Source organism: Phoxinus phoxinus, assembly GCF_949152265.1.
Source record: "Phoxinus phoxinus genome assembly, chromosome: 14".
Classification (NCBI taxonomy): domain Eukaryota; kingdom Metazoa; phylum Chordata; class Actinopteri; order Cypriniformes; family Leuciscidae; genus Phoxinus; species Phoxinus phoxinus.
Window position 1 is genome coordinate 28,158,215 of NC_136889.1, and position 25,497 is coordinate 28,183,711.

Below are 25,497 nucleotides of genomic sequence, written 5' to 3' on the forward strand. Positions count from 1 at the left end.
ATTTATTGGTTTGCATGGCATGCGTGACATAAGCTGGTTTAAGGGCTCTGAGCTGTGTCAGTCTCAGTGCGGGGTACATTATTCAGCTGTGATCAGCATTTCAGTTTAAAGGCACGTGTCTGCAGTGTGGCAGTCCAGACTGGCAGAGAGAGAGAGAGAGAGAGAGAGAGAGGGAGAGAGTGAGAGAGTGTGTGTGTGTGTGTGTGTGTGTGTGTGTGTGCGTGTGTGTGTGTGTCAAACTTCGGATTGCTCCATGTAAACTATCACTAATGTATTGCAAATCACTCACAGCATGCTATTTACTTTCCTACTATAAATACTTACTATAAATACTTACTTTTGTACAGTGTACAAAATGTGTACCTGCATTTGTTATTTTAAAGTTAGGGAAGGCAATTTGTTTTATAAGCACTTTTTGTTACTTGTTGAAACTCTCTTCACATCCTGATAGCAATCAACAATAATAAAATGCATACATCTTCTGTGGAAGTCACAGGACCAAGAAATGCTCGTCCAATCATTGCATTCGGTCTGAATACGCTGTCCTACCTGCCTGTCAACATATGTATTTCTATTCGTCCGGTCACCTGCTCGAGCAGACATCACAAGTCATCACGTAAACAAACAGCAGTTATCTGTACAGTTCCTCCTGAACCAAAACAACGAGCTTTACTGCGTTCACACCATGTCGTAACCATTATTAAGAGATGGTAACCTGTGACGTTCTACCCGGAGCTGTTCACATCCTCAGACTCGTATTTATGCATTTCTATAAACACTATCAATGCCGAAATGAATCAGCAGCAGTCAGGTGGTACAACTAAGAGCTCTGTAAGTTATTTACATTCATTATTATTGTAATATTATGTGCTTTGAGACATGAGGTAATTTAACGCCGTCTCTCGTCTCGTGACGCAAACTCTGCTGTGTGTATTCATGTGTTTTGATGGATAAGGCTTTGGAGACGCTCTGAAGGGAGGGTGGGATCTCATGCTTTCAAAGCTAGCTAGCTATTGCTAACCGCTCCGAAATTGCCTACCCTACATCTAAAGGCCCCCTGAAATCAAAATTTAAGTTTTTTAGCTTTTAGTATATGTTAGGCTTAAGGTTATGAATGAGCTGGTGTTTCAAAACAGCGACACTATTTGCAATTAGAAGGTACACTCTAAAAAATGCTAGGTTGTTTCAACCCAATTTTGGGTAAAATATGGACAAACCCAAACGTTGGGTTAAAAATTTAATTTACAAATTTAACCCAACGGCTGGGTTTGTCCATATTTTACCCAAAATTGGGTTGAAACAACCCAGCATTTTTTAGTGTATAAGCATTCAAAACTTTCGGTCTCTCAATTCTGCTAAAATGGATCACGGATTTTTATGACATCACCGCAGACTTGAGCTCCTCATCACATCTTCTGACCAATCAAATGCTCTCTAGAATCTAAAGCGTCCCGCCCCCTATACTGTAGATACCACTTGACCAAAGCGACCGCTGACACGTCACAGAGCAATATGGGTTAGAGATGTGAGTTCTGTTGCTCAAACGCTTGAGTTTTATTCAGTTTGAAATGAAATGGCTAGAATTTATTCCCACCTTTACTATTGAATCCAACGTATTATCAGCACTCGGATTCGATTCCATGGTGCTGTCAAGTACGACTTGCAGTCTGTGAGGTAAACTAAACACTATTGGCTATTTGAAAAGGGGGAGGAACCATTTATTATGTCCCGCCTTAGCTTCCTGTTTTAGTGGAAATTACGTCTACGCATCATACAAATCTGCGCGTTCCAAGGCACGTCAGTGTGCCTTTACGGTTCTATTTCTACCAGATATGAAGGTGTTAGCCTATGTAATGTATGACTTTATTTGATTTTGTTTATGAACATAATATCTCTAATGCCATTGTGCTTTATGAAATTTCATACCTTTTCACCAGGCCCAGAAAAAAAAAAAAGCAGGCTTTTGCTACATTTTCTGTACCAAGTTTGAGGAAAAAATCTACTGAATACATTGTGTGAAAGTGCCAATGAATCGAAAGCAGTGGTAGATCTTTTCTTCCTTAACGTCAAGCGCCTAGGAAATAAGATCTGTCATTTATTGATCCACATCGTCTGCAGCTAAAAGAAAATCCTAATCCATTATTCAAGATCCTATAATCGTCCTGGCCATAAACTGTTCTGGCTTTCGGCCTTCAGGAAAGTGATATCATGTCATCAAATCTAACTGAAGAACAACTTCTGCCCGACTGCAGTTTGAATTCTCATTATAATGAGCAGTTGGCAGTTGCTATATAGTTTATTCAGTTAGTACTGCACACTAGCAGTGTATGTCACCATACTCTACAACTATAGCTCAAAGTATTATCAAATTAGCCAAAATACTTGATAAAAAAAACGGTCAAGGACCAAGGGCCTTGTAGATGTTTGTAAATGAAAAGGTTTTCTAATTCAACGGAAATCTGTGGATTTTTCTGCATTCAAGATGGATCTGCTTTTTGCGCTTAGTAATTTCAAAGTACCTGTGATTCTTATTATTTTTATATTGCACACTTTAATATTTGTCATTTGCTTTGTGAGAGATCCCCTATTAAATGAATATGCCAACGAGACTCTATGCACTACTGATCACACCATCTGAACCTTTTTCTTGATCTGTTTACTACTGTTATTCATAATCCCTGCTGGCATCATATTGACAAATATGCTTAAACATGGCAAACGCATTTGTTTATTTCTCTCTGAGCTGTGCCATCTGTTGCCTTTGCAGGACGACAGCATCTTAAAGGAATTCGATATCAGCGATCATGTGAAAGAGGGCTTTGAGAAAGCAGACCCGTCGCAGTTCGAGCTGCTCAAGGTGTTGGGTCAAGGCTCCTATGGAAAGGTGAGCTTTAAAAATGCTGCATCTGATTTATCCTCTGCGTGTTACTGTTATGCAGACTGCTACAATAACTAAGATTATGTGTGCCATTTGTTTGGAATTAATTTTGTTAATGCAAGTGGTGTTCAGGTTTGGGGTAATGGATGTAAAACCCTTTTCTGTGTCCTTATAAACCCTTCAGTTGACCTGAGTGTACTTTGGGATGGGAAAAGGTTTAAAAAGAGAAGATCAGTTGTTGCAGGATGTACATTACATAGTTTTAAATTATTATCTCGTGTCCCAAAACTGAAATTTCCTGTCTGTTCTAAAACTAAGCTTAATGTAGGCAGCATTAAAAAGACTTCATAATGACACTCACGACACAAAGGCCTTGCTATAAGATAGGCCGCATGATCAGAGATACCTTTGGAGACAATTTAAGTCAGCATCGCATGTATTTGTTAAGCAGAAAAGGCAAAGGTGATGGACAACATGAGAAATGTTGATTATAAATATACTTAGAATTCATACAATACTGAAAAGTTTTAACAGAAATGGCTGAAACAGAAAAAAAATACCCAATATTTATGCATTTTGCTTAGCACATAGCTTAGCAACATGCTAATGCCTAATTCCATTGAAATCAATTGTGAGTTGAGTCTTCTGCTATTAGCTTCCTATCTAGAATGTTTCAAATTGATCATGTTTCATTTTGTTGCCTTAGCTCACTAGTTTTTGGATGAAAAAAATATTAATTCAGTCATTATTTATACTCCCATTTAATCCCAAACCTGTTTTTTTTCTTCTTCTATGAACACAAAATATGTCAGGCATGTTCAAAATTGGAAAAATGACTCAACAAAGTATCATACGACACATTTTCTAACACCATGTCCTAACCAGACAAGACTTGACCCCGAAAACGTGATAAAAGGTATATTTTCTGATTTTGTTAATCATAGTTTTTGTCCTAACCGCAGCCTTGATGGCTATATGCAACAAATCTGTTTTAGAAACGGTTTCTATTTCTGTGACGTTGCAGCTGGAAAAACAACATACAAATTATGACAGGATAATCTCAGGTACTGATTATGTGCTTTATTTAATGTTAAATGTGAGTTTGAATGTCATTTTGCGTGATCTTTATAGCCATACTGAAAGCGATAATTGATAATTCACCTCAGAACAAAAAGGTTCAAAATGTGAAGTGTGAACTCAATGTGAGCAAACAATGTATTTAATGACAAAGATTGTATCAGTATGTTTTTTAATAATACTTTTTATGAATTTGATTATGTACTTACCCATTTCGTTGAGAGCGCAGTGCTCTTGCAGAGAGACTTCACACACTCTTCTGATTACCTGTGATTTATGATTGATTTTCACGAGTTCACACTTACGTAATCAGATAGAGTGACGGCTATGCGTATTTGGCTTGCTGTCCGAGATCGGAATTTGGCCCGAACCCAGAGTCCCCCACCGCACCACAACCCCACCCCACCCCACCTGCATCCACGCGTCCCAGGCTGGGATAGGAATAGCTAGTAGTTAGGAGTAAGGAGATGGGGTGGTGGAGGGGTGCTGGAAAACTGTCGTGGGACAGAGATATGTCTTCTGTATATATACCTCCTGTTGTCCTATTTGAGTTGATTAACTGAGCATGCTCTTCCCGTGCTAATTTGGTTGATAATCTGAACGTGCTCCTCCCAAACTTTGTTGAACATAATTTGTCGTGTCTCATAGTTGTGTCGCACCTGGTGTGGACAGACAAAATGCTTATCGCTGGAATCTTATCACATCACATCAGGTTAGGACATGGTGTAAGTCTTCAGAACCAATATGATACCTTTGTGCAGAGCTTGAAGTGGAAAAAATAAAGTGCCGGTACTCCCCCTCCCCCTCACACATATTTGCTTCACAAAGATAACAAAATCTTATGTTATGTTCAGATAACATAATATTTTGAGTTTCTGTTCAATAAACAGTTTGAATCAACTAAAATGTTTTGTTTAAATGAACTAAAAAATTTAAGGCAACCAGGTAAGTCTACTTTAATTTAAACCTACAAATAATGTTTACAGTGTGATTGTGTATTTTATAATTTCTGTGCATGATGTTAATCTAATGCCACATAAACAGTAATGCGTTTTAATAAAAAAAATACATTTTCAAATGAAAATAACAATTTCTCCACAGTCTTCTGTTTCCGCTTGATGAAAACAGTAGTGTGATGAAGGGGTGAACACAGCAGCATGTGAGAAGTGCCGGTATCGTACACAAGAAAAGTGAGGGTATGCTACAGCTTAAAATACAGAAGTGCCTGTACTGCGTACCAGTGCATACCGGCCCACTTCCAGCTCTGCCTTTGTGTGAAGAAGACTCTTAAAATGTAAATGCTGGCTACATACTGTAAGCAGCTTAGAACAGAGCAGGAATATTTCCCCCCAAAAAAGTCTTCACACAAAGCTGTCACATGGCTGAAGACAACTTCAGATGTACTGTCATGTTATATATTTTTATATTTCCCTCTTTTTGGATCCTCACAGCCCCTGGACACAGACTTAGATGTGAATATTGTGGGGTGTTGACCTTACTTTTCATTTACAGGTTTTCTTGGTGAGAAAAATCAAAGGTTCAGATACAGGACAACTCTATGCCATGAAGGTCTTAAAAAAGGCAACACTAAAAGGTAAAAAGATACTTCAGCCCTTATATTATGTGATCTGAATAATGATTTCAACTCTATAATTTGTGTGCCTTACATTTGTCGATCTCTCCCTGGTATGTGCTGATGTAAAACCTGCAGTTATTATTCAGCTCAGCATGACATCTAACCTGTGAGTCATAGCTAAGCTGCTAGGAGGCCTGAAGTGCTCTCTGGTTGATTTTTAAAGGGTGTCTGAATCATCAAATTGTTTAGCATGGGAAAAAGGTCCCACTCAGGCAGCCAGGTGATTTTTCGGAATGACAGGTTTTCAGTAGGGTATACTTAAGATCCATAGCAGCTTCCCTGGAAGAAAGAAAATGAATTAATCTCAGAAATGAACTAAGCATTTACAAAAACCTGAAGTCTTCAACTGACTTTCCTCATCATTTATTATTTTTTGTGATTCATCCCTTTGTTTTTACACAACAAACACAAATTTAAGCAGTTATCGTAGTGATTCACAATGCTCAGTTTGGAGTGGTAATCTATTTCACAACCCACATTACTTATTCACTCAATGTAACCATGGTTACTTACTAAAGTCTTTGCTCTCAGTGGATGATGTTGTGCAAGTTCTTCATGTACTTGTGAATGAAAATAACAGTATTAGTGACTGTGACACCTCACTGTCAGACCACAGCAATGCTGTAGCTGTTACATAAGACAAACCATCCAGAGTAAAGCATCTACACAGAATGGTCTTAAATGGCAACCATCTATCCCAATGTGCAAAAGAAGGTTCAAATGTCCGTCTCAATGCAGCTTCAAAGTCTCTACACGATCCCAGTCGCGAAATAAGGGTCTTATCTAGCGAAACGATCGGTCATTTTCTAAAAAAAAATAAAATGTATATACTTTTTTAACCACAATTGTTCGTCTTGTGCTGGTCTGCGATGCACCACGCATTCACGCAATCACGTTGGAAAGGTCACGTTCACGTCATCTATCCAAGTTATTTGTCTGTGTACTCCGGTTCAAAAAAGTAGGGAAGGGCGAAAAACTCCATCTCGTTTTCCCCTCCAACTTCAAAATCGTCTGACATCTTTGTTTTAATTTATTTAAAAAAAAATATATTTGCGTGACCTTTCCAACGTGATGATGTAATAGGTGGCGCCTAGGGATGTTAACCGATGACCGTTTGACCGATGGTTGACCGTATCAACGTTAACCAATCAAAGTTGTGGGTAGTCGGTAAAAAAAAAAAAAAAGTAATCTCTAAATTAGGCTATTATAGACAGTGGACTATAGGCTACGCTACTACAGTTAGCAGTCTCATTCCAATATATTTTTGTGTGAAGTGAACAAATCCCTCACACTCAATTTTTCATAACTCGCCAATAAAAACATTTTTATCGCAAGGTCACAGCGTTTGGGTTCGCGCGCTCACAAGGTTTGCGAAAAGTAAAGGCTACAAGCTAACACACTCGAGGTTAGAGCCAGGGCAGGCGACAGGAGGAAGCGTGCAAAGAAAAGTAGTGTGTGGGACCATTTCACCACAAAGAATGACAAAGATGTAAGTTGTGTGATACTACAGTGCTTAAATATGAAAATACATTACATCTACATTTTAGTGGTAACCGATAAAGGTGATGATGATCATCATCTTTCTTTATTATTGTTAGCACTACCTCAAACTAAAGCGGCGTCTCTTCGGAGCTGTCATTTTCTGAAATGAGCCGCGGCAATGTTTCAAATGAGCTGCTAACGCTAGACAAACGCCTTTATTTTCAACGCCATCACATTGTACCCAAACCATTTCGAAACTAAGGAGGCGTTTGTCCTCCGATTACATACAAGCTCCTCGGCGCCGCGTTTGCAGGACTCATGTTTATTGTTTCGCGCTGTAGGGGATTTAAAAGTGACGTGAGTGGAAGGGTGGTGCCGGCACCGTGTGTGTGTGTGTGTGTGTGAGCGGTAGGCAGAGCGGTGGAGAGATGCGACAGAGTTGCGAAATTGCAGGCGCGGCTCGAAATGGTTAGCTAGTATTTTAAATAGCGTACCATATTTTTAATTGGTTTTAAACTAATCGGTTAACCGGTTTCAACCGGCTAATGAGGCTCGGTGGTTGGTCAAGACATTTTTTAGTTTTCGCCATCCCTAGTGGCGCCTCGCAGACCAGCAGAAGACGAACAATTGTGGTTAAAAAGTATATACATTTTTATTTTTTTTATAAAATGACCGATCGTTTCGCTAGATAAGACCCTTATTTCTCGACTGGGATCGTGTAGAGACTTTGAAGCTGCATTGAGACAGACGTTTGAACCTTCTTTTGAACATTGGGATAGATGGTTGCCATTGAAGACCATTCTGTGTAGAAAAATCCTGGAATGTTTTCCTCAAAAACCTTAATTTCTTTTCGACTGAAGAAAGAAAGACATGGACATCTTGGATGACATTGGGTCATCAGTAAATCATCAGCAAAAATGTTTTTGAAAGTGAACTAATCCTTTAAGTAAGGCAGATCAATAATATTGTTGAATATTAAATGTCTCCAATTAAGCAATCCAAAAGCCAAGGCAACAGTTTGTGTTTGAAACCTGTCATTCACTTTTTAATTATTTGGCTTTGGTGATGCTAGTGGAACACAAACTACACACTTCACTGTTCAGATTACTGTATAACTAAAAATCGTTCTTACACTGCCAAGTCCCTTTTTAAGTCCCTTTTGAATTGTATCTGGCACAGAACATTTACATTACTTTTTCATTTAATCATTTTGCAGACGCTTTTATTCGAAGGGGAGAGGAGATGAGGAGAACAATAGAAGCAATCAAATCAACAAAAGGCTAACAATATGTAAGTGCTGTGACTAGTCCCAGTTAGTCTAGCACAGTACACATAGCATAAAAAAAGAAGAAGATAGAAATATAAATATAATAGATTAGCTTGGAACAGACTAGGTAAAGGCTCGTGAAAGTGATTTTGTGCCTCTTTGGGATGGCATCAGAAGGCGCCGTTCACTTGCCGAAATGCTTCTGGAGGACGCTTTGAATTAGTGAGTTTAGGTATAGGGCTGCGGAGCCAGTGGTTGTTCTGTTGGTGAACATCAGTGCCTTGAATTTTGATGCGGCTATTGGGAACCAGTGTAAATTGGTGAAGAGGTGTGACATGCGCTCTCTTCGGCTTGTAAAAGACCACTCTCGCCGCTGCATTCTGGATCAGTAGCACATGTTTGACAGTGGATGCTGGAAGGCCTGCTAAGAGAGCATTACAATAGTCCAGTCTGGATAGAACAAGAGCTTGGACAAGGAGTTGTGTAGCATGTACTGATAGGAAGGGTCTGATCTTCCTAATGTTGATTAGGCAATTCTGCAAGACTGGGCAGTTCTAGCGATGTTGTCTGTGAAGCTTCATGGAATGGGTTTCCTCCGTCGAGCAGCTGCATGTAAGCCTCACTTCACCAAGTACAATGCCAAGTGTCGGTTGGACAGGTGTAAAACACACGCTGCCACTGAACTCTAGAGCAGTGGAAATGTGTTATGTAGAGTAACGAATCACACTCGTCTGTTTGGCAGTCTGATGGGCGAGTCTGGGAATGACCAATGCAAGAAACTGTTACTTGCCTGACTGCATTGTGCCAACTGTAATGTTTGATGAAGGAGGGATAATGGTAATGGGGCTGTTTTCAGCGGTTGGTCTAGGCCCCTTACTTTCAGTAAATGTTTTGGTAATGTAAATGTAATTGTAGAGCGAGGCGGTTGTTATAACAATACAACCCCTTCAGGCTGGTTCAAGGCAAGGCAAGGCAAGTTTATTTATATAGCACATTTCATACACAATGGTAATTCAAAGTGCTTTACATAGAAGAAATTAAAATAATCAAAAGAAATAAGAATAATTAAAACAGTTTAGAGTAAAAAATAAAAATAAAATACAGTGCAAACAGTCGGACGCACAGTGGCACAGTGCTCATTCAGTAAATGCAAAGCTAAACAGAAGTGTTTTGAGTCTGGATTTGAATGTGGCTACTGTAGGAGCACACCTGATCTCTTCTGGAAGCTGGTTCCAGCTGCGGCTGGCATAATAGCTAAAAGCGGACTCTCCTTGCTTTGAGTGAACCCTTGGTATTTCTAGTTGATGTGATCCTAATGATCTGAGTGATCTGTTGGGTTTATATTCAGTGAGCATATCTGCAATGTATTGAGGTCCTAGGCCATTAAATGATTTATATACCAGTAATAATACTTTAAAATCAATCCTAAATGTGACTGGAAGCCAGTGTAAAGACCTGAGGACTGGTGTGATATGTTCATATTTTCTGGTTCTGCTCAGGATCCTGGCGGCAGCGTTCTGTACGAGCTGCAACTGTCTTATGGTCTTTTTGGGAAGGCCAGTAAGGAGTCCATTACAATAATCCACCCTGCTGGTGATGAAAGCATGCACAATTTTCTCTAAGTCTTGACTGGAAACAAAGCATCTAATTCTTGCAATATTTTTTAGATGATAGTATGCTGATTTAGTTATTGCTTTGACATGACTACTGAAGCTAAGGTCTGACTCTAGAGACACACCAAGATTCCTGACTTGATTTTTAGTTGTTTGACCTCTGGAGTGAAGGTATGCATTCACCTTGAGAACTTCATCTTTGTTTCCAAACGCAATAACTTCAGTTTTGTCTTTGTTTAACTGAAGAAAGTTTTGGCACATCCAACTGTTGACTTCATCAATGCATTGGAACAGGGAGTCAATGGGGCTGTAATCGTTAGGCGATAGGGCTAAGTAGATCTGTGTGTCGTCTGCATAGCTGTGGTAAGAGATTTGGTTCTTTCTCATTATTTGGCTCATTGGAAGCATGTACAGGTTGAATAGGAGTGGCGCAAGAATTGAGCCTTGAGGAACTCCGCATGTCATGGATGTCCACTCAGACTTATGGTCTCCTATACTCACATAATAACCTCTCGCTTCTAAGTATGACCTGAACCATTTTAGGACTATCCCAGAAAGCCCCACCCAGTTTTCCAGCCTGTCAAGAAGTATGTTGTGATCGACAGTGTCAAATGCAGCACTGAGGTCGAGTAGTACCAACACTGATAATTTGCCTGTATCAGTATTTAAGCGAATATCGTTTATTATCTTTATGAGCGCTGTCTCTGTGCTGTGATGCGATCGGAAACCAGATTGAAAATTGTCAAAGTATCCATTCGAGCTTAAGAATTTGTTCAGCTGATTGAAAACAACTTTTTCAATTATCTTGCCTATGAAAGGAAGATTTGAGATCGGTCTGTAATTGCTTAATATAGTCTTATCAAGATTACTCAATGGTTCATGATCATTGTATTCGCTATAACAACCGCCTCGCTCTACATTATACCTTACATATCAAATATAAAAGTTATTATCAAAATGTCATCATATTCCATTTATTTACTGTATGGTAAAATAAACCTGTTAACCCAATTGCCAATACTTGGTTAAGCCAAATCTGGTTATGTCCTAAGTAAATTAAATTCACAAGGGTCACGGCACAAAAACACTTTAAAAAACAAATATCAATAGGAATATAAATCAATATTCATTTGGAATGCATTTTGCGATTTATTGTGCACTTTTTGCCAAGGGAATGAATTAGAATTTATGAGTTGAAACATTCACATGTCTTTTTGTCTCTATGTTTTATCTCTATGTATTTTAAGTGCGGGACAGAGTGAGATCGAAAATGGAACGAGACATTCTTGCAGAAGTGAATCATCCCTTCATTGTCAAACTCCACTATGGTGAGTTGTGCTCTCAGGAGATTGTAAACAACAGAACACAAACATTTACACAAGAACATCAATTTCTGAACCCCCAATGCTCTCTTTCAATGACAAACAGGCAATTTGGTCTGAGTGACTTACTACAGTACATGCAATGCCTTTAACTTAACTACATTCTTCAGTTTATGACAGCAATGGGCCATCATGTAATCTCTAGTGTTCAAGTTTGATGCTGTCTGATTGTAAAAATAATTTATAAAATAATTTACTTTAGAACAGATTGCCAGTAGCTTGACTGTAGCATTTACATTTTGAGTGGCATTTACAACTTGGTAAACTACAGTTTCAAAATATCTTCTTTTTTTTTTTTTTTTACTTTTGATAGGTGAAAAATACTACTTAAATGTAACCTTTGTCGCTTTTCCCCCACAGCATTTCAGACAGAAGGAAAGTTGTATCTTATATTGGACTTTCTCAGAGGGGGAGATCTTTTCACACGCCTCTCCAAAGAGGTCAGTTTTTATTAAACTAAATAATAGGCAACAGGCATAAATGGTGTGCTTGTTTAGTTGTAAATGTGTTTCTATTGGGAATGATTATCTAAAAAATGATGTTGTTCCAAACCCTTAATACTTCATTTTCTCTGTGGAACACACAAGGAGATGTTTTTGAGAAAGTTCATGCTGCTCTTCTCCGTGCAAAAGAAAGTGAAGGGGGAAAAACGCTGTCATTCTCCAAAACTAACAATGTTCACATGTTCCTCTAATCCAAATGCAACATGCTAAGTTTGAATATGCAAAAATGCAAAGGAGATTTCAGAGCACACAAGTTGAATGGACTTGAATGCTTTTTTTGAGGATTGACAGCATTCTCGTTCACATTCTATGCAAAAGAACACCTAAAAGGAGAGATTCTTCTAAATTTCTCCTTTTGTGTTCTAGGGGAGTCATATTGGTTTTGGGCGACATGAAAGTGAGTAAATGAGAAAAACAGATAATGCCAATATAGTTGTGTCCACTCATTGTACACTTGTGGTCTTCAGCTGAGTTGCAATAGCTTACTGATTGATCATTTAGTAATTGCCAAGACATCGACCTGCAATAATAGAGGTACATCCAGACTGCATTGTAATGGAGATGTCATTTTGGTCCAAATGCCTTGGCAATTAAAGGCATGTCTGGCATCTATTCTCTGACGGGTGGTGTAATTGGTCCCTCTTAACACTCACTGTAGTGTAATTCTCCATAATGGAGTGTTTGGTTGTCTTGATCACGTCACTTTCTAATCTCACAGACTCAATAAAAGCTTCCCTCGAGGATCTGTTCCCTTCGCACATGGGGAGCAAATCTTATTATTGATCTATTGACTGCAACTTTTGCTGAAGCCTGTACTTTCTAGTCACACATTATAGTATCAGAGGTGATCAGTGGAAAAACAGTGTATAATACACTACTATCTCGGTGTTGTTAAGGATTAAGGGGAAATAATGTGTTTTATATTGATTAGCAGCACAGTTTGTGTCTGGCGGTTGTTTAGAGTTTGTAACAGATCCTCTGTGTGCTGAGGATATTCTCAGCCACTGAAACCAAGGTGATTCTTTATAGTAGTGCAGAATAAAGGCAGGTTCACACCAATAAAGATAACTATAGCGATAACTATATTTGCGGCAGCACTAATGCATGATAATGGTCTGTTTATTATAAGTGCACTGCAGTTTTGTCGTCTACCGCTTTAAATGCTCGAGCTCTTTAAAGCAGGATGGATTCTGATTGGCTGTCAATGTTTTTATCGTTCATCAGCTGGAAGAAAATCATTCTGAAAGTGATTCCAACAATACAATTTTTTTTGTGCTGTTATCGTTACAGTTGTGGTTTGGACTCTGCTACTCTTATATTTTTATAATTATTTTTAGAACTATATCTTTATTGTTATCTTTATAGTTATATCGTTCTTGGTGTGAACGGGACTTATTGCTGTCATTATCAATACACTGAGCTCTTCTGGATCTTTCCTGTTATCCAGTCCCTTTCCCTCTGATGTGCTTGTTGTGTTTGGAGTATTTATATTAAACACATAAAAAATACATTTTCGATAAATTTGTTGACATTATTTTGATATTGTGATAAAAGAAAAATAACTCATGTGATTTCATATTTAAAAATGTTTGGTATACGTGAATGGTAACACTTTATAATAACTGCACGCTATATAAATTTTAATAACTGTGCTTATAAATCAAGAATAAAGCATTTATAGCTATATTTATAAACTGATTATTAATGTCTATTAATTCTTCATAAATTATTAATGAACTGTTTACTAATGCTTAGCTAATGATTAATAGTGTGCAGTTATTATAAAGTGTTACCATTAAGGGTAATATATTAAGACATGTACGATAAGGACATGGAAATGTACTGCATATAAGAATTACCTTTCTTAAGTTTCACACTTAACATTATAACAGCCTCTGAGTTCTCTAGCCGATACAGTAAGTGAGTGGTTTGAATCTATAAAAAGTACACGCAGCAAACCACCAAGAATAACTTTGTTGCTGTGGTGATCGGAAGAGAGATGGCAAGGTTGATTTAAAAACGTAAAATTGGGCTTTTAAGATGTGACATTATTTTGTGTTGCTATACTGGTCTAGGCTATATGGTGTTTTCCCCACTCTATCTATGCCTGTGCTACAAACATGTACAGTGTTTGAAGTTTCAAAGCACAGAAAGGAATTATGTATTCGCATTATCTATGACAAGACTGCTGTCTTATTCTAAAAAGCTGCTTCACATTAACTGCATTTGCTTTATATTGATGTAGCTTTTATGGAAATCCGTGGTTGTTGACTCATGCACCATTATTACTGTTGCTCATCTTTATGTTTGAACAAACCCATAAGCATGAAGGATACATCAAACCATGCGACTTATTGAGGAGAGATGTGCTACTTACTTTACAAAGCAATCAGATTTGGGGATTTTTGGCTGGTGGATGATAAGAATATCATAGAGACTGGGCACTTTTGATTTCATTTGGCAGCAACCCCGTCAAATCTATAGAAGCCACCACAGAGCAGCACATACTGTCTGTAAACAACACCCTGACAGTAACCCAGAACACCCTATGCTGAAAAAAGTGGAACGATCATCTCATTTATTTACAGTGCATTTTAGATTGGTCAAAAATAAAAATCATGTTAATGTTCAGTTTGTCTAGTATTTTCCAAAGAAAAAAATTATTTGTTTAAATAGTAATTTAGCTTGACACTAGGGCTTTACTGACTTTAATGACTGCAGACATTTTATCTTAAAGGCACACTATGTAAGATTTTTTAATCAAAACAACCAAAAACCACTAGAACAATGTTATTTTATATATTATATATTTTGTTGATTTGTGTACCTACACTGTAAAAAATGTGGCTGCGATTAGTTAAAATTTGTTGAGAAAACTTAAATATCCAACTTAACCAAACTAAACTTAAGTTAACTAAACTTAATATTTTAAGTCAAGCTTGAACACATACTTTTTAAAATGGAAACAATGTTGGATTTTAAGTTGTGCTAAATAATCGCAGCAATTTTTTTTACAGTGTACGTTATCCCAAATGTTTCTAAGAATGTTTAAATCCAGAGAAATAAGCAGTTTTAACCAGGACACGGACCGTGTCCGTGCGTCGCCTATCAATGACATCATACCCGCGTTACCCTCGATTTACGGTTTTATTTTGTAGAAATAATGGAAACACTAAAGACGCTTTAATACTGTATATTATGCGTTTTATCAGACAGGTGAGCAATTGTTTGGATACATTCATCGACAGAAATCGAATCATTGTTTTACAGCTAAAGTTTATACCTAATATAGAAGCATTATAACAACTTTCAACACACTCAAATGTATCTAAAATGATAAAACAGCGTTGTGTTACCCCATACTCCTGACCGGAAGAAGCAGAATCGGCGTCTGCGGGATAATAAAAGTTTCACTGCTCTCGAGCCGTGTGTCGTGCTTGTCTCTCATTAATAATCACTTCAGCGGCCTCGTTCCACTCCAACAGCTTTCGTAACGTTAATAAATCTTTAATATATTACCGGTCATCCATTAATATGACTTCTGCCTCAATACCGTCGTCGTATTCTCCATGTTGAGGTAAAGACCCATGATTCCGCAAAATCAGGGCGTCATCAAGCTACGCCTTTGTTTTGAATAAACGACCTCAAGTGGCGAAATATTACATAGTGTGCCTTTAAGTGAAAATTCTACTTTCATATTATAGCTAATTTAACTTTTGTTTTTGTTTTTTTTGGTGAAATAACGTTGTAAAAATCTATATTACAGTACGTTACATTTTGGCTTTTGTCTAAAGAAAATATGTTTTATGCATAGTATAAAGTATGCTATGTTCTTTAAAATAATATTTTTTATTTTATGAATGTTTTTGTATTTGGGAAAGTAAATATTTCTGATTAACGTTAAATCAAAATTAATATTTTCATTAGAAAATTGTGTTTAGAAAACGCTTCACATCAATCGATCGGTCAATCGTTATTGCCGATTATACCATTGCCGGTTATGTACCATCATGGATTCAGTTTAGATCATGTTCACACACATTATTCCTGTGTGACTCCCAGTAAGCTCCAGCACGTGATCCCTTCAACCCAGTAAAAGAGAGTTGAGATACCATGGCCGCTCTGATGAAAAGCCTCACACTTATCTGGAGCAGACGTTTCCTTCAGACTTTGATTAATGTGACTCATTGGCCACGCTCCTTCGCTCAGCTAAAAAGCCCGTTTTCTCCACCTGTCTAGGCTTTAATGCACACGCCACTCTTCATCAGTCACATTGTTCAGTCTTTATTCTGGTTGCGTAGAGATAGTTGTCCTATTAATTGCTTGTGGACCACTTTGTGTCATTGTACATCATATTGGCCACTTTGCTTTAGGATAACACGATTATATAGAATCAGGGATGAATTGTTAAAACCACTTCTCTCCTCTGGGTGTCTTTCAGTGAATAATTAACTGCTGTAATTTTAGAAAGTGACAATTATGTGCCAAGTAATTGCAGTTAGCAAAAGGTGACTGAATCACATCCACGATCACTCACAGGATATCGAGAACTATAAAACATGTCACAGGATATCGAAAACTATAAAACATGTCACAGGATATGTGTCCCCCTGGGTTGAAATCGTGTTCTGGGTGGGGAGGGGGAGTACTGGCCCAATATGAGCACCGGTGTGTAATATAACTGTAAATGGTCTGCAAAGTTTCAAAATTCAAAGTGCAAGAGAAGTCTTTCCAAAAGAACCGATTCAGAACTGCCTGAAATGAGTCATCAATAATTCCTTACTTCCTCCTCAAACCCACATAGTTTTGTAACTAATTTGCATAATGCCCACTATGGTTTTCATTGGCTGCCTGTAAACGTCTCTTTTGACCTGCACTCAAACACAGTAGTTGTAGCTGATGCCTGGAAGAGTTTGTGTTGTCGAGAAGACGCTGTTTTCTTCGCTGCAAAATCAAATCCCCTTTGCATGCAATTCCAAAGGATAATAATGTGAACATTTCATCTATAATGTGAGACAATCTAAAGAAAAACTTACAAATTAGAAACGTCATGCTCAAGCCGTTCTTCCGATTAGTTTAGGTTGATCAGATACTTCTTCCAATGTTTCATTACTGGACTCTAGCTCAAATTTATATGGTAGAATCGTGACATTGTGACTGTTCATATCACTGTACACAAATGCTGAGGAAGTTTCCAGAGCTAAAATTCAGATATAGCAATGTGTGTTTCATTTCTGACATGTGCTGTAAGCTGTAGACCAATCACAGCAGAGTAGGCGCTCGGAAAGGAGGGGTTCAGAGAACCATGATTGAAACATTTCAGACAATGTGAGAAAAGAGTTGATCCTGCAGTGTATATTATAAAAAAAGTGTGTTTGACCTTGAGCGCATGCAAACCTATTGTAGGAGACCTCCAAAACAGAATTAGAAACCATTAAAATAACATAATCGATGCACTTTAACATTTGCAGTCTTCATACAATACAATAAATACATCCAATAAACATAATGAATGGCTCTTTTGAACTGGTTTAAAGAATCAGTCAAAAAGACTCACAAGTATTTGTTTAGACCCCATGAAAGGGCTTTACATGCACAGTTTTCTTTCCTACGTTGCAAAACACAGAAGTTGGAACGGGATATATCAAAGAGCTTGTTATGGAGTGCAACAGTCGGGTTCCGGAAGTAAAAGTGCCATTTATTTTCTCTGTAGAGAAATAGATTTTTAATAATAACTTAAACTATGGTGTGATTTTGTTGAATCCATGAACCTGCATTATTTCAACTTATTTTTTAAAAGATCATGTTCAACAGTCCAGGAGAAAAAATATACATTGCATGATTCTGCAAAGAAATCTTTACCAATCAGAGAATAGAAACAAGGAAATGATGCCGAAAGAAGCCCTGTGAATGATGAAATAGTCTCCCTTCTCTCAAACTAACTGAATAATTATATATTTGCATACTTTGCGATAAACAATATATACGTATATAATGTTTCTATATACATAGTTAACATCTTTAAATCAATTTATTCATCCATTGCTTTTGTTTTGATTGTCATTCGCAATGCTTCATGTGATTTGTAGTTATTAGCCATTAATTTTACAGTCATGTACATTTGACATTTTGTCCAATTTTCCTATTTGTTTGCTTCAAATCAAAGGTAGTAATGTTATAATTCTTCTCGTATACTGGTTGGCGTGATACGTGGCCTATAGGTCTTAAACAAAAACCTACAAAACAAAAATAAATGGGAAAAATACCAGAACCCCGCTAAGTGGGTGGGCACTTTTGCACACTATTTGTTTTTTAATAGTCAATAGCTTTTAGTTTACATAACAGCCATAAACTTTGATTGGCTATTTGCTAATGCTAGTCAATGGTATGTGGTTTTGGGGGGAGGGACATTCTCATCTCACTCTAGAGATTTCATTGGACAAAAAGGTTTATAGACCAATTACAGTTGCGTTGCACTGTAAGAGCAACTCCTGCACATTTACTTCTAATCAGTCCCTCGGAAATAAAAAAAGAAACTGGAGCACTTCCACCTAGAGATTTGTGCTCTTGATTTAATCGTGATTCTCTGAGCAGAACCATGCTTGGGAAGTGAGACGTAAATTAATTACCGCTGGTGCTCAAATGTCTCATCTGGCAGCAACAGCTGCTTCTCTCCTGGCTGGAACTTGTTACGCCAATGTACTCTCCTCAATATGGCAGTGTCTATCCCCTGATGCTCTCTACGCAGTCTATATAAATCTCCCCGTGATTAAAATTAGCTGTGAAAAGAGCAGTTTTGGGTCTTTTTGGAACACTCTGTGTTCCTGTAGTTTTATTTAAGATCTGTCTCTGGGCAGGTCCTGCATGAAAGGAGCTTTTGTTGTAAATTCTAAGTGTATTACCATAAATATATTTCCCATTTTACAAACTGCAGGTTGAGTCTTGCTAAATAGCCATTGAGTTATCAGAACATAGAGATAATACTATTTTAAGAAATGATCTGGAATATTTTTAAAGCAAAATCGCACTGACATCATCATTTCACATTGAGGTGTAACCTAGTGTTTGAGAGAGACATTTATCTACAGGTAAAGCCCAAGAGGGCTGTCTTTCTAATAACCTTTACTGTAAGTTTTGAGGAAAAGCATTAGCTAATTGACCCTTCACAGGGAGCTTGATTGACAGGTGATCTGACCAATCATACTTCGCCATCCGCCATTTTGTCCGACAAAGCAGTCAGGAGAGTTAGTAGATTAACATGGGAGGAGTGTACTGACATCTTTCCGCGGTTAAAACAACATTCCTTCTTATGTTCATTCATGTTTATTTGATGCTATAAATTAACTAGCAGGAAGAGATGATCGGTTCACAAGCAGCTTTAACTGATGCTCAACAGCGATCTGACAGATTAGCTAAAGAGCCACAAAACAGTATTTATTGTTTAAATTTCTTTTGTGCTTAAAGGTGAGACTTTGTTTAATGTTCAATATCAAAAGTAACTGAAAAGTAACCTGGTCTGTCCTGTCTTTCAGCAGCGCATTGTCAGTGTTCTCTCTGCTCCGCAATGTATATGACAACATGGTGTGGCGTGAGAGCGGCGTAGCTTGTCGGACATAGCGACAGTAACTAAGGGGGGCGGGTCTTTGCGAACGGTCAATTGAAGAAAAATGATTTTTACATTACAAGTGGTGTTGTGGATGGTTGCCAGGGAGTTGCTAGGTGTTTGCTTTACAAAATTCAAAAAGAGCCCACCCACAAGTCTGTAGTGTGTGGGATTTTTTTCATCAGGCGAAAATCATAAGTCTGATTTCTGAGAAAAAGTAATAACACACCTCCCCTCAATAAGCTGCACGATTTGAGGTATCATTTATGTCCATAGCACAAACTGTGCGGGACGAGTTGCATGACAAAATGTACTGGTCTTGTTCAAATCCCTAATCCTAAGAGGATTTGCATTTCTGTAAAAGCAACAGCTAAATGAAAAATTAGTCATGATACGTTTTTCTCTCTAGGTTATGTTTACCGAAGAGGATGTGAAGTTCTATTTGGCTGAGCTGGCCTTGGCTTTGGATCATCTTCATAGTCTGGGCATCATCTACCGAGATCTAAAACCAGAGAAGTAAGACCAAGCCCCATGTATATTATCAGTAAATAGCGATCATGTGTTCTAGTTTACACTGCAGACTATTTAAGTGCCCTAGATAGTGACCTTATGCCTGTAAGGTCACAAGAGTGACCTTGTGTTGATAACCTCAGCAGAACCTTGATTGGACGTGATGTTCAGGAGGGTTTAAGTCCTGTTTTTTCAAGCAGCGGTATAATCCACATCTGGATTAGAGTCAAAGAGGACTCTCATGTAATTACAGTCATAATTCAGAGGTTCAAACTGGGTGATGCAACTAACCAGAGAGCTTCCTGCTCCTGTTTCTTACGCAGTTACATCTGTTTTGTGTCCTTCTGCTGATTCCAGAGTGCTTGTCAAAGCTTTTCCCCTTTCATTAGACTGAAATATGTACAGGGCTCCACAGTAAGGATGACATCGGTGTGAGAGTTTTATTGGTGTTGAAGGTTATTGATCATACTTGTTTTTGTTCCTTAAACCTGTAATCTGTATAATGTGTATGCCATCATTTAACTTCTTGAGATACGAAAAAAAAAGGAAAAATGTTAAATGAAAGTTATAGTATTTTTTTTCTGACAGATATACATAAATATGGTATTAATGAAAAATAAACCTTGTGGTGACAATGTTGTCAGGGCACAACCTTCTTAGGAAATAACATTCTTAACTACTATTTTGTATAAAAAATGTATTGGGTTGTTTTAAATATTAAGCATTACAGCATTATAAAACTAAAGCATTTACTACTGTTCAAAAGTTTGGGCTTAGTAAGATTTTTTAAGTAATAACTATTAAATATAATGTTTATAATGTTACAAAGGATTACATTTCAAATATGCTGTTCTTTTGAACTTTCTTTTCATTAAAACTACACTGTGTGATTTTTACCCCCATCTAGCGGTGAAATGGTATATGACCATCCAGTGAATATTAGTTTTATGTTTTCGTTATTTTTTTTTACCATTTCATTGCTAACATCAGCTATCAGTCCCAGACGAATGCAAGCTAATCTTAGTAAAGTAACTTTTATCAGTGCTATCGTTATTTTGTATATTGTACGACATTACTAGCGTAAGGCAACGTTTACATTGTAGGCTATATCATTTTCTCCGTGAGCAGAGATCAGTTGATGTGACGGAGGTGCTGTAACGACAAACTGAGAGGAAACAAGTGCGAGTGCACAATATGTTTATTGAATAATGAATACTCTGGGTAGATGACAGGCAAATGTTGTTCACACACACACGTAAACACACAGACTAGAATGAGACAGTGGATCTACCAACCGTGACAGGTGCGAGGGAGAGGTAGAGGTAGAGGTAGAGGGAAAGGAAAAAATAAAAACAGGGCCGGTGCCAGTGAATTGCGGAGACGCGAAAGGCGAAGCTTGAATTAACGGGTGTGTCCCTCTTTGGCTAATGTACTTTCAAGATGGAGGGGCAACATGGCGACCGACATTCGAACCCCTCACCCGTATGTATTTTCAATGGCATATTATACACTCACGAGAATACTTTATTACTTTATATACATTAATGAGCACATATATTTTTGAAAGAACTAAGTGTTTTTAGCTAAGAATAAACTAAAAAAGTTACACAGTGTAGCTTTAAAGAATCCTAAAAAAATTGTATCACAGTTTACATAAAAAATGAATCACGATTTCCCTTAATTGTTAAGCTGCACAACTGATTTCAACATTGATAAAACAAAAACAAAATTCTTTGAGCACAAAATCAGCAGATTATAATGATTTTCTGAAGGATCGTGACTTTGAAGACTGGAGTAATGATGATGAAAATTCAGCCTTTCTATCACAGGAATAAAATACATTTAAAAATAAAAAATAAATTCTTAAATAACGTAACCTAACTTTCTTATGTTTTTTCTTGCATTCAGCACCTGAACTGAATGACCAGCGGGAAAAAATCCTTATTGTTGAGCCGTGGTGTACTACTATCCCCTTAATATAACATTCCTATACAGTAATGCTCTTTCAGGGCTTGTTGTCTCTCTCATATCTATTCAAAAACCAAGCTCACCTGCACACTGAATTGGCTCTTGTGGGAAATTCATTGTTGGAAATAATGAAAGTCAGAAGGATATAAGAGATATTCTGTGTGGGTCTCATCTTAGAAGTTGAAAATGGAGGTGGCCAGAGAGCAGGTCTCAATGGAGGGCTCTATATCTCTTAAGGGCACGCTGTTCTGAGACCTGTCATAGGTGATTAATGGCATAAATGGCAATAAAAATTGCTATTTTTTAATGGCAATAAAAATAGGCAAAGGCAGTCCAACGGACACTGCTCCAGTACATTCATTAAGAACATTTACTGTATATCCTCAATCTTGTCACGCTGCAAAATTAAAAGGTGTAGCATTTACCTTGTTGAACTCATATCCTCTAATATTTACTTTAATGTATATCATAATTCTTAATTTTATTCATTTATTTTTTAACAGTTGTAACTGTTTCATTGATTTCTTCTAAGGCAGTCTTAGTTGGGGAGACATAAAAAAAAACAAAAAAACATTCTCTCTGCAAAAAAAATATATTCGTTTTTGAAAATAAACATAATTATCAATAAAAGTGGGTGTAGCGTTAGGGATGGACAGTTTGACTAAAATCTTATTTGACAGTACAAATTGTTTTTTTTTTAATTATCAGTTTTAATGTCCTTTCATGTCTATTTGATTAAATACTAAAACATATTTGGAATGTAATCAATGCAATCAAAAAGATTGCAAGAAGAAAATTATTCATAATTCTATATCATATTTTTTCTTTATGTTATTGGATATAATTCCTTCTTCTTCTTCTTCTTCTTCCCAGCATTCTCCTTGATGAAGAAGGCCACATAAAGATCACAGGTGAGCAGAGTTTTATTTATTTGCTTTCGCCACAAGGTCCAACATGTGCCATCGACTAAAAGGGCCGTATGTTGATGGTTTAATATCTTCTCTGCTCTCTCAGATTTTGGCCTGAGCAAAGAGGCAATCGACCATGACAAACGAGCATACTCGTTCTGTGGGACGATCGAGTACATGGCCCCAGAGGTTGTCAATAGACGAGGTCACACTCAAAGTGCTGACTGGTGGTCCTTTGGAGTCTTAATGGTAAGTGTCCTTGCAGATTGTGAAGGATCATAGACAGCTATGTGAGCACTGCAGTGTTTAAGTGTTGAACACGTGCAGCACTAGCCTAGGGATGAAGGATAATGTGGTCATATCTCTGGGGTTCTCACAGCAAAATTAAGCACATTTCATTAGTGTGAGTATATGTTTTAATGTTATTTTAATGCATTGACTAGCTTTGCTATGCTGCTTTCCATTCAACTCAAAAAGTCAAATTGTTACTTTAAACTTTTTTTGTCACTTAAAGTGACAATTGAATAATGCAATTGAATAATGCACTGAAAAAAAGTATACTTTGGACCAACTTAAAAAAAAATGCTTTAATTTGTTCCCGCCAGATTTATTAGTTTTTTTTATTAGTTTGGATCAAACCTTACATTTTGATTTAATATTGATAAAACATATTTATTTTCCCAAAGACAATACATTCATACAAAGTAAAATATGTATTTATTATAAAGAACTTACCATACTTAATCAATATATTTTCTAAGATACAACCCAAAATGTTATTAATTATTTTTGGGGGGTTGCTTTTTTGCAACTTAATTTTACCATAAATAACGGCTACATTATATGAAAGTATAATTCAAAAAAAGATTTTATTAGTCAATGTTTAATTTAGTTTACTTAATATAAATAAAGACAACTTCGAAAACCGTTTGATTATTGTGATGTATTTTTAGAATTTACATAATATTTTCTGTTATGCACTAAAAAACAAACCAATTATCAATAACACCCACAATAATTTTTGAAGTCATTAAAGCTAGCCAGTATGCGTTCTGCTCATCAACACTGGTGTCAAGCAAAAATACAATTTAAACAATATTTTTTCCTATATTGAGTGTTATTTGCTGGACATGAATGTAACCGAACAAAACATGTGAAAACTAGAAACTATGATTTTCTTTTAAGCCAGTATATTTTGCCAAATTTTGACAGGATATTAGTCTTAATATTTTTTGCATTTGCTCTCGAAACATTTTTAAAAAGTTTTTTTTTTTTTTTTTTTGCCCCCACTGAAAAAGACCTGATCTTTCAAAAAGTATCTGGATAGAAAAGCTATTGTTACAAGGTACATAAACAAATTATTTACTTATATAATTATTCAAATCAACACAGTTAAATTTTTTTATATAAAAATCTAGACCAGGGTTCTTCAAATCCAGCCCCGAAGGGCCACTGCCCTGCAAAATATAGCTCAAACACTGATGAAACTCACCTTCCTGTAATTTTCTAGTATCTCTGAAGACCTTGATTAGCTTGCTCTGGTGTCTTTGATTTGGGTTGGCGCTAAACTCTGCAGGGATGTGGTCTTCCAGGATTGTATTTAAGGAACCCTGATCTATACAGTACATGGTGACCATTTACTGCTTTCTTACTAAATGAACACAAAAGTAACATTTAAAATCATATTTATGGTTCAGGGAACAGGAAATGGGACCCAAATCAGAGCATGTGGCTGAATAATGCTTATTGATCAGAAAAAAAGGGAAGAGGAAAAACCAAACACAACCAAAGTTCCAACATCCCTCTTCCGGAGTGTGTCCCTCCCAGTCATGGAATCCTTGCATGGGCCAAGTGGAATTCAAAATCCTCTAATGATGAAGAACAGGGGTATAGACACAGGGGGCGAATGGGGTGAACGTAAGGCAGGTTTGACATGGGAGATATTAAAGACTGGGTGGACACAACAAAGACTGTAGGGTAGCCAAAGCTGTTGGACTGATGACCTTAGAAATTTGGTATGGCCCGATGAACCGTGGGGCCAGCTTGTATAAACCCCAAAGCAGGTATAGCAGAGTGCCACTGTCTGGCAATAAAGTGACGGCAGCTTCAGCTCCCTAGAGAGGAAACAGGAGGTTGAAAACTAAGGCAGCACAAGAAAGGGTAATGCCGATCTGCTGACAGAAGTCCCTCCAAAAGTGAGAGATTAATTGGGGCCCTCTTTCACAGACTGTGAATCTGGACGGTGTGGTTCATGACCACCTGTGCAGTCTCTCTGGCAATAAGGAGTTTGAGGAGAGGAATGAAATGAAACACCTTAGAAAAGCGGTCCACCACGTTATAGGATCACAGTATTGTCACTGGATGGAGGGAGACTGGTGACAAATCCAGGACATTATGTGACCAGGTTCGAGAGGGGATGGGGACGGGACTGAGCAGTCCAACAGGAGGGGAATTAAGAAGTCTTATTTTGAGAACAAACCGACACACAGTAACCTTCTCACTCCTGGATACCAAGTAAGTTTAGAGGAATGGTCCCACTGGAAAACTGCGGGGCGGACTGATTTACGGACATAGAGCAGACACACTGGACACCCCCTGGGCACCTCGACTCTGTTCAAGGCCTGCCTGATACGATCCTTAACACCCCAAATAGTAATAAGCACAGGGATG

The 25,497-nt window shown here is 37.5% G+C and overlaps 1 protein-coding gene across 1 annotated transcript in view; it reads left to right on the forward strand.

Moving 5' to 3' along the window:
• rps6ka2 (ribosomal protein S6 kinase, polypeptide 2) overlaps window positions 1-25,497 on the forward strand; it is a 69,984-nt gene that overhangs the window by 15,877 nt on the left and 28,610 nt on the right. Inside the window, exons 2-8 of the mRNA XM_079635931.1 lie at window positions 2,768-2,884; window positions 5,468-5,549; window positions 11,201-11,281; window positions 11,696-11,775; window positions 19,851-19,957; window positions 22,793-22,830; window positions 22,934-23,076. Coding sequence (XP_079492057.1) covers window positions 2,768-2,884; window positions 5,468-5,549; window positions 11,201-11,281; window positions 11,696-11,775; window positions 19,851-19,957; window positions 22,793-22,830; window positions 22,934-23,076 — 648 coding nt within the window. The remainder of the gene's footprint in view (window positions 1-2,767; window positions 2,885-5,467; window positions 5,550-11,200; window positions 11,282-11,695; window positions 11,776-19,850; window positions 19,958-22,792; window positions 22,831-22,933; window positions 23,077-25,497) is intronic.